Consider the following 13165-nt stretch of genomic DNA (forward strand, 5'->3'; position numbering starts at 1 on the left):
CCAAAACCAGGCGGTCACCTCGACCCCCCCCATATGATACCCCCCCCCCAAAATGTAGTGCCAGGCCCCCCACCCCCAGCACCCCAAATCCAGGCTTAATGCCCCCCCCCAAACCACACAGCCCCCCCAAACCACCAACCACCCCAAAAAACCACAACACCCCCCCAAAAACACAGACCCCCCCCCGCAAAACCCACCTCCAAAAACCATAAATCCCCTCCCACCCCCCCACCCCCCCAAAACCCCACCCTCCAATGCAGCCCCCAGCCCCCGAAGCCCCGCCCCTAAATGAAGCCCCGCCCCCCCACCCCCCCAAACACGAGGCCGCAGCCCCCCCCCCACGTGGGAAAAGCCACTTTATTGCCCCGCCCCTTTCGGGGGGGAGGGGGCGGGGCTAGGCGAGGCCCCGCCCCCAACTGGAAGCGCTGCGATTGGGGGGGAGATAGTCAAAGAGGGGCGGGGTTTGTGCTTAAAAGGCCCCGCCCCCCCGGCGGGGGGGCGGGTATTATTGCTCTCGATTACCATGGCTCCTCCCCCTCCCCGGGGTGCAAGGCATTGTGGGATAGGCTGGGGTGGGCGGGGACTATACTCACGGGTCCCGCCCCCCTCACTCAATCAACCAACGAGAAGGGGAGGCGCGAGGCCGGGGGCCCCACCCTCCTTAACCGCACCCCTTTACCGAAGGGGCGGGGCGAGAGGCGGGGCCTGAAGCCAAAAGGGGAGGGGGAGAGAGGAGGGGCGGGGCTCATGCAGAAGACAGCCAATGGGAGGCGAGGGGGCGTGGCCTAGGGCGGGGCCACCTCCCCCAGGAGGGTCTCCAGCTCCTGCAGCGTCGAGGGGCCGAGTTGGGGCAGCACCTGGGGGGGGGGGGGGGGGGAGTTTGGGGGGGACCCAGGGGTCTGGGTGCCCCCCCCCAAAAGAGGACCCAGGTTTTTGGGTGCACGCCCCCCCTCCCCGAGGACCCAGGTATATGGGTGTCCCCCCAAAAATAAGGGGACTCAGGTGCATGGGCGCCCCCCACCCCAAAAAAGGGACCCAGGTGTATGGATGCCCCCCCCCCCTCAAAAAGGGGACCAAAGTGTTTGGGTGCCCCCCCCCCCCACAAAAAAGGGACCCAGGGGTCTGGGTGCCTCCCCAAAGGGGACCCAGGTGTCAGGGTACCCCCCCAAAAATGGGACTCAGGTGTCTGGGTGCCCCCCCAAAAAAAGGGACCCAGGTGTTTGTGTGTCTCCCCCAAAAGAGGACCCAGGGGTCTGGGTGCCCCCCCCCCCCCCCGAAAAAAGGGACTCAGGGGTCTGGGTGCCCCCCCCACTCCAGAGGACCCAGGTTTTTGGGTGCCCCCCCCTCACCTGCAGGGCGTGGAGCTGCTCCTGCAGCAGCTGGGGGGTCTCGGCCCCCACCAGGACGGAGCTGACGCCCTCGGCCCGCAGGGACCACGCTGGGGACACCCGCTGTCACCCACTGACACCCCACGGCACCCACGGACACCCACCGTCACCCCACGGCCCCCCCCATGGCACCCCAATATCACCCCATGGCACCCACTGACACCTCACTGTCACCCCACTGTCACCCAATGTCACCCACCGACACCCCACGTCACCTACTGACACCCAGTCACCCCATGGCACCCACATCACCCACTGTCACCCCCCCAACCCCTTGGCGTGCTGGCACCACCCTGGGGGACACCAGCACCCACTGTCACCCACGGTCACCCACCGTCACCTCCCATCTCCCTGGCACACAGGGACCAGGCTGGGGACACCGGCACCCACTGTCACCCCACTGCCACCCCCTGTGTCACCCCATTGTCACCCACTGACACCCCATGGCACCCACTGTCACCACCTTGTCACCCTGTGTCACCCACTGACACCCCACTGCCACCCCCTTGTCACCCTGTGTCACCCCATTGTCACCCCCTGTCACCCCCCTGACACCCCCGTCACCCCACTGTCACCCCCTTGTCACCCTGTGTCACCCCATTGTCACCCCCTGTCACCCCCTTGTCCCCCCATGTCACCCTACTGTCACCCACCGTCACCACCCCTGTCCCCTGTGTCCCCCCCAATGTCCCCCCATGTCCCCCCGTGTCCCCATGTCCCCCCACATCCCCATGTCCCCCATGTCCCCCCGTGTCCCCCGTTCCCCCGTGTCCCCCATGTCCCTGTGTCCCCCCGTGTCCCCCCGTGTCCCCCCGTGTCCCCTCACCGATGACGAGCTGGGACACGGAGCAGCCCAGGCGCTGGGCCAGCGGCTGCAGCTCCCCCACCTTCAGCGCCTGCCGGCGCCCCACGGCCTGGGGACAGCGGGGACGTTGGGGGGACACCGGGGGGGGGGGGATGGGGGGTGTCGGGGAGGTGGGGGGGACGTGGGGACATCAGGGGAGGGGGCACGTCGGGGACTTTGGGGGGGACATCGGGGGGACACAGGGACATTGGGGGAGACAGGGACATTGGGGGGGACATGGGGACATCGGGGACATGGGGGGACATCAGGGGCACTGGGGGGGGGACACGGGGATGTCAGGGGACGGGGGACACCGGGGGGACGTGGGGACATCGGGGACGTGGGGGAGACATGGGGACATCGGGGGGACATCAGGGACATCGGGGGACATGGGGACGTGGGGGACATGGGGGGGACGCTGGGGGACACGAGAGGACACCAAGGTGATGGGGGGACATGGGGACACCAGGGGGATGTGGGGCACGGGCAGTGGGGCAGCCGGGGGGGCTATGGGGCAGCTGTGGGGGAGCACGGGGGGGGCCATACCTTGGCTGTGGGGCAGGGACGGGGGGCTATGGGGCAGCCGTGGGGCAGCCGTGGGGCAGGGGAGGGCCATACCTTGGCTATGGGGCAGTTGGGGGGCAGCGGGGGGGGGGGACACGGGACATACCTCGGCCATGGGGCGGCCGTGGGGGGGCTATGGGGCAGGCGTGGGGACGCCGTGGGGCAGGCGGGGGGGACACTCGCCTACCTTGGCTGTGGGGCGGCCGTGGGGCAGCGGCTCCTCCTCCAGGCTGGGGCCGGGGGCCAGCGGGGACCAAGTGACGGCACCCAGGCCTGGGCGACGCCGTGGGGTGACCCACGGCCCCCCCGGACCCACAGACCTGACCCCCCCCACGGACACCACTGCCCCCCCCCAGACCCACAGCTGCCCCACGGGCCCACCCGCACAGCACCCCATAGCCCGGACCCACCCACGGGGATCCCCATGGGTGCCCCCACCCTATAGACCCCCCCATAGACCCCCCCCACGGGTGCCCCCCCCATGGGTGCCCCCCCCAGCCCCCTTACATAGGTGCCCCCACCCTACAGCCCCCCCCATGGGTGCCCCCACCCTATAGACCCCCCCCATAGACCCCCCATGGGTGCCCCCACCCCATAGCCCCTCCCCCCCATGGACCACCCCATTGACGCCCCCCCACCCCATGGGTGCCCCCCCACCTATCTGCCGGAAGAGGCGGGGCTCTGGTGGAAGCTCCGCCCACTGGCACACAGGGGCCACCAAATTGAACTGACGGGCCACCGCGTAGGCGTCCTGGGGGGACACACACATGACACGCTGTCCCCCCCCCGTGTCCCCAATGTCCCCCCTGTGTCCCCCCATGTCCCCCCCCATCATCCCCCATGTCCCCTCCCCCTTGTCACCCCATGCCCCCCCATGACGTCACCAGGTCCCCCCCACGTCCGTCCCCCCCGTGCCCTCCTGCCCCTCCCCCCCCCGTGTCCCCCCCCAGTGTCCCCACCATGACGTCGCCGGGCGCCCCCCCCGCCGTCCCCCAGTACAGCGCCAGTCCCTGGTCGATGACGTCACTCATGGCACGCACCAGCTCTGTGGGACAACAGGGCGTTCACTCTGAGCCCTACTGAGGGCCGGAGGAGCAAAGAGGAGGACAGGGAGGGAAATGGGGGGGGGCAGGGGTGCTAGGGGGGGTCTGGGGGGGGCCCATGGGTGCTAGGGGGTGGGGTCCATGGGGTGGGGTCCATGGGTGCTATGGGGGGGGCCCATGGGGTGTCCCCCCCCCCTGGTACCTTCCAGCCGCAGGAGGCGCAGGGTCGGGTCGAGCCCTGTGGGGCGAAGCAGAGACATGTGAGGGGGCGGGGGCTAAGAGGGCGTGGCCCGAGAGGGCGGGGCCTGTGAGGGGCGTGGTCGGTAAGGGGTTTTAGGACCAGTAGGAGGAGCCCCCAAGGGTGGGGTGTTAGGCATGGGCGGAGCCTAGAGGGTGGCAAGGGGTGGGGCAAGGGGTGGGGCAAGGGGCGGGGCCAACCCGTGGGGTCCTCGGGGTGGGAGGAGACTGGGTGGGGAGGGGTCTGTGGGAAGGGGCGGGGCCTGGTGCAGGTGTGGGCGGGGCAGAGGGCAGGGCCTTACCTTCGGTGTGGGCGGGGCCGGGGCGGGGCCCGGCAAAGACGACGTCGACGTAGTCGAGCTGGAGCCGCTGGAGGGACCCACGGAGGCCTGGGGACCCACGGACAGACACGCTGCCCCACGGCCCCGCCCCACGGCCTCCCCTGCCCCACAGCGTCACCCCACGGCCCCGCCCCACGGCATCCCCTGCCCCACAGCATCCCCTGCCCCACGGCACTGTCCCCCATCCCCCCCCAGCCCCACAGATCCCTCCCGCCCCCCAGTGCCCCCCACTCCCCCAGTCCCCCTCCTCCCCCCAACCCCCCATTCCCAGCCCCACACCCCCCCTGCCCCACACTTCCCCCCCCCCAGCCCCACAACTCACCCTCCAGGACGTGTTTCCGCGAGAGCCCCCGGTCGGCCCTTGGGGGGCAGAGACAGCATCACCCCACGGCTGCCCCACACCGACCCCTCCTGCCCCACAGCTCCCCCCACCTGCCCCATAGCCCCCCCTCCTGCCCCACAGCTCCCCCCACCTGCCCCATAGCCCCCCTCCTGCCCCACAGCTCCCCCCACCTGCCCCACAGCCCCCTCCTGCCCCACAGCCCCCCCATCCCACAGCCCCCCTCCTGCCCCACAGCTCCCCCCACCTGCCCCATAGCCCCCCCTCCTGCCCCACAGCTCCCCCCACCTGCCCCATAGCCCCCCTCCTGCCCCACAGCTCCCCCCACCTGCCCCACAGCCCCCTCCTGCCCCACAGCCCCCCCATCCCATAGCCCCCTTCCTGCCCCATAGCTCCCACTCCTGCCCCATAGCCCCCCCTCTGCCCCATAGCCCCCCCACAGCCCCCCCCAGAGGATTGTGGGTACTCACTGCCCCCCCCAGAAGACCCTCGTGGTGACGACGTAACTGGAGCGCCTTGGGGGGGGGGAACGGGGGTCAGCACCCCATAGCTGCCCCACGGCACCCCAGGGACCCCCACGCCCACCCCCCAGGCCCCGCCCAACCCCCCAGCACCCAGAGGACCCCCCCCAGCCCCATAGATTGCCCCCCCGGCACCCCAGGGTGCCCCCCGAGCACCCACCCAGGGCACTCCCCCCCACTCCCAGCACCCCAAAGGACCCCCCAGACCCCCCCCACCCCCCCAAGGGTCCCTCCCCCCCCAGAACCCCCTCTGCCCCCCCCCAAGGGTGCCCCCCACCCCAGCACCCCAGGATTCCCCCCCCACCCCCCAAAAAGCCCCCCACCCCAGCACCCCACGATGCCTCCCAGGGGCACCCCAACATCTCCCGGACCCCCCGGACCCCCCCCACCTCCAGCCTTTGCTCCTGAGGATCTTTCCCAGCATCTTCTCGGCCCTGGGGGGGGGGAGCAACAGTGGGTGCCCTGGGGGGGTCCCCCAAATACCTGGGTGCCCTGGGGGGGAGTTGGGGATCCCTTGGGGGGGTTTTGGGGTCCCCTGGACATATGGGTGCTCTGGGGGGGGGGATAAGGAGGGCTGGGGTCCCTTGGGTGGGGGGTTGGGGGGGTTTTGGGGTCCCCTGGACACCTGGGTGCCCTGGGGGTGGGGGGGTCCCCCCAATACCTGGGTGCCCTGGGTGGGGGGGTTGGGTGGGGTTGGGGTGCCCCAAATCGGGGGGGGGGGGTTGGGGGTCCCCTGGACACCTGGGTGCCCTGGAGGGGGCAGTGGGGGGGGGAGGTTTTGGGGTGTCCCCCCCCAGCCGTACCTGCCCGAGGCCTCGGCAGCGTCGAAGAGGGTCACCCCGCTTTCGTAGGCTGCGCTCAGCACCCGCTCGGCCGCCTTGAGGGGGGGGAAGGGGGTCATGGGGGGGGTTACCCCCGGGGGGGGGGAGAAGAGGTACCCTGGGGGGGTCGGGGAAAAGGGGGGGCCGGGGGGGTCTCACCTCATCGGAGATCCCGGCCCCGAACGTCCCCCGGGCACCTGGGGGCAAGAGCCAGCTGGAGCTGTAGGTGACCCCCCCCCAAAATACACCCCACTGACCCCCCCATTGACACCCCCAGACCCCCCCTTGCCCCACCACCCCCCACTGACCCCCACGGCCCCCCCCTTGCCCCATTGCCCCCCCCATTAATGCCATTGACCCCCATAGACCCCCCCATTGCCCCCATCATCCTCCATTGCCCCCCCCCTTGCCCCATTGCCCCCCCAGACCCCCCCCTTGCCCCATTGACCCCATTGACCCCTATGGACCCCCTCTTGCCCCATGGGCCCCCCCCTTGCCCCCTTGCCCCCTCTTGCCCCATTGCCCCTTATTGCCCCCCCATTGCCCCCATCATCCCCCACTGCCCCCCCCTTGCCCCTAATTGCCCCCCCTTGCCCCCAATTGCCCCCCATTGTCCCCCCTTACCCCATTGACCTCCATGGACACCCCCCCCGACCAGCCCCCCCTTGCCCCGTTGCCCCCATTCCCCCCCATTGCCCCCCCAAGCCCCCCAATTGCCCCGCCCCCACCCTTGCCCCACCCCCCCAAGCCCCGCCCCCCTCACCCAGCCCCAGGCAGGAGACCCGCAGTCCTGATCTCCCCAGGTTCCTGCGGGGGGGGGCAACAAATTGGGGGGGTCACCATGGGTCCCCCCGGACACCTGAGTCCCCTGGGTGCCCCCCCAGACCCCTCAAGGGACCCAGGGCCTGGGTGCCCCCCCCAAAAGGCACCCAGGCACCCGGTTCCCCCCCCCCCAAAAAAAGGGACCCAGGCCCCTGTGCCCCCCCCAAAAGGGACCCAGCCCTCCCCCCCGCTCCAAGGCACCCAGCAGCCGGGTGCCCCCCCCCCCAAAAAAAAAGGGGACCCAAGGCCTGGGTGCCCCCCCCCAAAGGGACCCAAGCAGCCGGGTGTCCCCCCCCAAAGTGACCCAGCCCCCCCCAAGTAACCCAGCTCCCCCCCAAAGGCACCCAGAGCCCCCCAAAGGGATGCAGAGTCCCCCCCAAGGGACTCAGAGCCCCCCCCCAAAGTGACCCAGCCTCCCCAAAGGGACCCAGAGCCCCCCCAAATAACCCAGCTCCCCCCCAAAAGGGACCCAGGCCCCCCCCAAAGGCACCCAGACCCCCCCTTCTCCCCCCCACCCATGACCCCCCCCGTACCGGTACTTCATTCCAGCCCCTTGGGTGCAGCCCGGGGGGGGCGGGGGGGGGTCCCTTCGCAATGCAGCCGCTGCCGCCCCCCCCGCTGCCGATTTCCCCCCCCCTCGTTGTTGCCCTTTGCCAGGACCCCCCCGGGGAGGGGGGGGTGGGGGGGGTGGGGGGGGCCCAGCCCCCCCTCCTCCTCCTCCTCCTCCTCCCCCCCCCAGGCGCTCCTCAGCGCTGCGGCTCCGCAGGCTTTGCTCGGTGCAGGCGATAGAGACCTGCATGGGGGGGGGCACGGGGGGGGCCCCGAAATTCTCAGGGGACCCCCAGGAATCCCGGTTGGGGTTTTTTTTGGGGGGGGGGGGCAGGACCCCCAGGTCGTTCGCGAAGCCTCAGGGGACCCAGGCGGGGAGGGGAGGAGGCCCCGCCCAGGAGGGAGGAAGCCCCACCCAGGAGGAGGGGGAATTTGCATACAGGCTCCGCCCCCTCTCCTTTTCGGTCGCTTGGGCCCGCCCCCTTCTTACGTACGGGGGGGGGGGAGGGAGCCGGGATGGGGGGGCGGTGTCCCTTTTTTTGAGGTGGGGGGGCACCCAGAAACCTGGGTCCCTTTTTGGGGGGGGGGGGGCACGCAGACGCCTGGATCCCTTTTTTTGGGGGGGGGGGACACCCAAAAACCTGGGTCCCTTTTTTTGGGGGGGGGGGGTGGCACCCAGAAACCTGGGTCCTTTTTTTTGGGGGGGGGGGAAGCACCCTTGGGTCCTTCTCGCGACACCAGCTGTCGTTGGGGGAGGGGAGGGACAGATGGGACGCGGGGGGGGATGGGACTGTCCCCGGATGCCTGGGTGCATGGGAAATGCTGTGGGTGCTGCGAGGGGGGGGGGGCACACAGGGGGGACCCCCCCCATAACCACCTCCCTGCCCCATAGCCCCCCCCCCCGCCCCACTATGCCCCCCCCCAGCACCCACAAGCAGCTGAGAACCAACAAAACACCTTTATTCCATTTGGGGGGGGGGTGGGTGTCCCAGTGGAGAGAGGGGCACCCAGCCCGGGGGGGGGGGCCCTGAACCTTTGGGGGGGTCTCGGGGTGACCCTTGGGGTGGGATGACCCCCAGGAAATGTTGGGGTACCCCGGGGGTGGGGCTGTACCCCCGGGGGGGGTCAGGGTGCCCCCAGGGGTGCAGGGCCCCCCCCAAAATATTGGGGTACCCCAGGGTGTGCAGGGACAACCCCGGTGGGGGGTCAGGGTGCCCCCAGGGGGGGTAGAGGTGCTTCCTCCCCCCCGCCCCGGGATGTTGGGGTGGCCTCCGGGGTTGGGGGGTGCCCCCCCGGGGTTTGGGGGCTCAGGCGGGGCGGGGGGCGAAGAAGGGAAGCCCCCGGACGAAGGCGTCGAGGCGGCTGCGGAAGAGCTCGCTCTGCACCGGCTGCCGGGGGGGGCACAGCGGGTTCTTCACCACCAGCTCCACGAACAGCTGCGGGGACACCCCCCCCCCCAAAAAAACCTGTCACCCAGGGACCCAGGTGTCTGGGATCCCCCCCAGCACCCAGGGACCCCCCCCAGCACCCAGGGAACCAGGTGTCCAGGACCCCCCCCATCACCCAGGGACCCCACCTCACCCCAGGGGTGCGGGTTTTGGGGTGCTGGGTGCATTTGGGGGGGGTGGCACATTTCTGGGTGCTGGGGCAGGTTTGGGGTTCGGGGGGGGTTGGGGTGCAGGGGGTTTTGGGGTGCTGGGGGTGCAGGTTTTGGGGGTGGGGGGTTCTGGGGTTCAGGGGGGTGTTGGGGTGCAGTTTTTGGGGTGCAGGGGGGGTTTTGGGGTGCCCCCACACTGCTGTCGATGTGGGGCAGTACTTTGCGGGCGCAGTGGGGCGGGTTGGGGGAACGCAGCGGGATTCAAGGGCAGGATTGGGGTCTGTGGAGAGGTTTGGGGGGGCACAGAGGGTCTGGGAGTTTGGAGGTTTTTTTGGGTGCAGTTTTTGGGGTGCAGGGTAGTTTTTGGGGTGCCCTCGCGTTGCTGTAGATGTGGTGCAGCGCCTCACGGGCGCAGGGGGGCAGGTTGGGGGAACGCAGCGGGATTCAAGGGCAGGATTGGGGTCTGTGGACAGGTTTGGGGGGGCAGGGAGGGTTTAGGGGCTCGGGGGTTTCGGGGTGCAGGTTTTGGGGTGCCCTCACGTTGCTGTAGATGTGGTGCAGCGCCTCGCGGGCGCAGGCGACGCTCAGGTCCGTGTTGAGCACCAGCCTCAGCCCCGTCGGGGTCTCGTAGTAATGCAGCCGGTACTTGCTGGTGTGGAAGGAGATGAAGCCGTCCCGCCTGTGCGTTAAGGAACCCCCCCAATGGAAGCGGCGGGGGCTCCCCCCAAATTCCTGGGGGCCCCCCCCAAATTCCTCCAACACCCCCCCAACATCCCCATCCCTGAGGTTCCCCCATCTGCCCCTCCCTGTCCTCCTCAGGGTCCCCCTTGGTCTCTCTTTGGGGGTCCCTGATTTTTTTGGGGGTCCCCCCCATGGGGGGGGCTCCCCTCAAGAACTCCCCACACACCCCTGGGGACCCCCAATGCCCTTTTTGGGGTCCCCTATGGCCTCCCTGGGCAGGGGTGTACCCCCTGAGAACCCCCCCAGGGACCCCTCTTCCTCCCCTGGGTGTCCCCCAATGCCCTTTTTGGGGTCCCCCAAAACCTTTGGGGTCCCCCCCATGTTCTTCCCTGGGCCCCCCCCACAACAACTTCGGGGTCTTCTAGAGCCTCCCTGGGGGGGGCCCCCAATATCCCCCTCACCCCTGAGGGGGGGGGTCCCCAATTCCTTATCCAGCATCCCCCTGCAGCCCCCCCCCCCCCAGGTATCACTGGGATCCCCCCAAAACCCCTTTGGGGTCCCCTCTGCGTTTCTGGGGGTCCCCCATGGCCGCCCCCCGGGGGGTGTCAAATAGTCCTGGGGGTCCCCCAGAGCCCCCCCAAGGCCCCCCCGGACCCCCCAGGATACATGTCGGTGGGGCTCATCTTGCCCACGAAGGAGCGGAGGGAGAAGAGCATCCCGAACATCAGCTTGAACTCCTGGGGGGCACGGGGGGGGGACATGGGAGGGGGACAGTGGCACCACACCCCCAAGCAACCTCCTGCCAGCCCCCCCATACCCCCCCAACCCCATACCCACACCACAACCCCCCTCCAGCCCCCCATACCCCCCTATACCTCCCTCCAGCCCCCCATACCTCCCCTATATCCCCCCACACCTCCCTATAACCCCTCCTAACACCCCTCCAGCCCCCCATACCTCCCCTATAGCCCCCCATACCCCCTATAACCTCCCATACCTCCCCTATAGCCTCCCTCCAGCACCCCATAACCCCCTCCAGCCCCCCATACCCCCCACAAACACCCCTCCAGCCCCCCATATCCCCCTATACCCCCCTCCAGCCCCCCATATCCCCCTATACACCCCCTGCATCCCCCATAACCCCCTATAGCCCCCCCAACCCCCCTCCAGCCCCCCATACCCCCCCCAAACACCCCTCCAGCCCCCTGCATCCCCCCATACTCCCCCTCCAGCCCCCTGTAGCCCCCCCCATAACCCCTATATACCCCCCACACCCCCCACCTCCTCTTTGGGGATCCCCGCCTGCCGGCGCCGGTGCCACTCGCTGTAGTGCAGGCAGGTGCCAGCCCGGTCGAAGATGTAGAGGTTGTGTATCGTCATCTGGGGGGGGGGGGGGGGGGCAACAGCTCTGGGGGGGGCCCCAAAACTGGGAGGGGGACCCCAAAACCCGGGGGACACCCAAAAACCCGGGGGACACCCCTCCAAAACCTGGGGGCACCCCACAAACCCAGGGGGATGGACCCCAAATCCGACAAGGATTCTCCAGCCCCCCCCAGGGGATCTTGTAATCTGAGGGGGGGGCTCCAACACCACGGGGGGGACCCCCCAAAACCGGGGGCACCCCCCAAAACTCGGGGCGGACCCCCCCAAAACTCGGGGGGTAGAGCCCAAATCCTGCAGGGACCCCCCAGGGGTTGTCTCAAATCTGGGGGGGCTGCAACCCCAAGGGGGGGACCCCAAAACCGGGGGCCCCCCCCAAAAATGGGGGGCCCCCAAAACCCAGGGTGGACACCCCAAAAAAAGGGGGGGACCCCAAATCCTACAGGGACCCCAAAGCTGGGGGGGGCCCAGACCCCCCAGGGGATCCCTCAAATCTGGGGGGGGCTCCAACCCCACAGGGGGGACCCCAAAACCCGGGGGGGCCCCCCAAACCCCACAGGGACCCCAGTGCCCCCCAGTATTCCCCAGTGCCATTTTCTCCAGTAATTCCCAGTGCAACTGAAGTCCCGTTACCCCCAGTATGTCCCAGTATTCCCCAGTGCCCCCCAAGTCCCCCTGGTATCTCTCAGTATCCACCAGAGCCCCCCCAGTATCCCCCAGTGCCCTTCCTCCCAGTGTCTCCCAGTATCCCCCAGTGCCTCCCACTGCTGTTGTCCCCAGAGTCTCCCAGTACCGTTATGCCCAATGCCAGTATCCCCCAGTACCTCCCAGTAGTTCCCAATACCCCCCACAGCCATTACACCCAGTGCTGGTATCCCCAGTGCCTCCCAGTATCTCCCAGTGCCATTATTCTCAGCGCCTCCCAATATCCCCCAGTGCCTCCCAGTATCTCCCAGTACCGTTATGCCCAATGCCAGTATCGTCCAGTGCCTCCCAGTGCTCCCACTATCCCCCACGGCTGTTACACCCAGTGCTGGTATCCCCAGTGCCTCCCAGTATCCCCCAGTGCCATTATTCTCAGTGCCTCCCAGTATCTCCCAGTGCCATTATTCTCAGTGCCTCCCAGTATCCCCCAGTGCATCCCAGTGCCATTACCCCCAGCGCCTTCCAGTGCTCCCACTATCCCCCAGTGCCTCCCAGTACCGTTATCCCCAGGGCCTCCCAGTGCTCACAGTATCCCCCAGCACCTCCCAATATCCCCCAGTGCCTCCCAGTATCCCTCAGCACCTCCCAATATCCCCCAGTGCCTCCCAGTGCTCACAGTATTCCCCAGCACCTCCCAATATCACCCAGTGCCTCCCAGTATCTCCCAGTGCCATTATCCCCAGTGCTCCCAGTATCCCCTAGTGCCTCCCAGTATCCCCCCAGTGCCGTTACCCCCAGTACCTCCCAGTATCCCCCAACGCCCGGCAGCCCCACTAGTCCCAGTCCGCCCCAGTCCCCCCCCAGTTCCCCGCACCGCCTCACCTCCGCCGGGCCGCCCTCACTTCCGCCCGGCCCCGCCGCCGCCGCGCACCGTCACTTCCGCCCGCACCTAACATGGCGGCCGGAGCCGAGAGGGGCGGGGCGGAGCGGAGGGCGGGGCGAGGTCAGGTGAGGGGAGAGGGCGTGGTCTGGCCCGCTGAGGGGGCGTGGTCTCGTGGGGATTGGGGCGTGGTGGGTCAGGGAGAGGGCGTGGTCGAGCGCCGAAGGGGGCGTGGCCCGGGCCATGAGTGACAGGCGGGGCGCGGCGGCGCTTTGGGGCTGAAAGCGGCGGGTTTGGGGTCCCGAGCGGGGACACGGGGGGGGGGATCAGGGCTCCGTTTTGGGGCACATTGCGCCGATTTTGGGGCCTCCGTGGGAACCGGGGAGGCCCCTCCTGCAACCGGTGCCGCCCAAAGTCCCCGTGTGTCGTGTCCCCCCGTGTGTCCCCCGCCTCGTGTCCCCTGGGTCCCCCGTGTCCCCCCCTCGTGTCCCCCCCCCGTGTCCCCCTGGGTC

The 13165-nt window shown here is 69.4% G+C and overlaps 2 protein-coding genes across 7 annotated transcripts; both read right to left on the reverse strand.

The window, feature by feature from the left end:
• Window positions 1-339: 339 nt before the first annotated feature.
• On the reverse strand, window positions 340-7862 carry KCNAB3 (potassium voltage-gated channel subfamily A regulatory beta subunit 3). Of its 4 annotated transcripts, XM_069799780.1 has the most exons (15): window positions 7455-7859; window positions 6863-6906; window positions 6259-6296; window positions 6082-6155; window positions 5668-5712; window positions 5228-5272; window positions 4740-4777; window positions 4379-4465; window positions 4042-4077; window positions 3756-3841; window positions 3454-3547; window positions 2984-3069; window positions 2215-2302; window positions 1350-1438; window positions 340-857 (listed from the first exon to the last, which is right to left on the reverse strand). In XM_069799780.1, exons 1-15 carry the CDS (start codon window positions 7718-7720, stop codon window positions 786-788), a joined length of 1188 nt encoding a protein of 395 aa, XP_069655881.1. In that variant the 5' UTR covers window positions 7721-7859; the 3' UTR covers window positions 340-785. The 4 variants fall into 4 exon arrangements, with proteins under 4 accessions (XP_069655881.1, XP_069655883.1, XP_069655880.1 ...); XM_069799782.1 differs by lacking the exon at window positions 4042-4077 and having other exon boundaries at window positions 7455-7860; XM_069799779.1 differs by lacking the exon at window positions 3756-3841 and having other exon boundaries at window positions 7455-7860.
• A 591-nt stretch (window positions 7863-8453) lies between these two features.
• Window positions 8454-12757, reverse strand: TRAPPC1 (trafficking protein particle complex subunit 1). 3 transcript variants are annotated; one of them, XM_069799789.1, is made up of 5 exons: window positions 12575-12599; window positions 11030-11128; window positions 10415-10485; window positions 9608-9746; window positions 8454-8906 (listed from the first exon to the last, which is right to left on the reverse strand). In XM_069799789.1, exons 2-5 carry the CDS (start codon window positions 11126-11128, stop codon window positions 8778-8780), a joined length of 438 nt encoding a protein of 145 aa, XP_069655890.1. In that variant the 5' UTR covers window positions 12575-12599; the 3' UTR covers window positions 8454-8777. The 3 variants fall into 3 exon arrangements, with proteins under 3 accessions (XP_069655890.1, XP_069655889.1, XP_069655888.1); XM_069799788.1 differs by lacking the exon at window positions 12575-12599 and adding an exon at window positions 12088-12407; XM_069799787.1 differs by lacking the exon at window positions 12575-12599 and adding an exon at window positions 12656-12757 and having other exon boundaries at window positions 8455-8906.
• Window positions 12758-13165: the final 408 nt, after the last annotated feature.

The sequence above is a fragment of the Haliaeetus albicilla genome, chromosome 13 (assembly GCF_947461875.1).
Source record: "Haliaeetus albicilla chromosome 13, bHalAlb1.1, whole genome shotgun sequence".
Classification (NCBI taxonomy): domain Eukaryota; kingdom Metazoa; phylum Chordata; class Aves; order Accipitriformes; family Accipitridae; genus Haliaeetus; species Haliaeetus albicilla.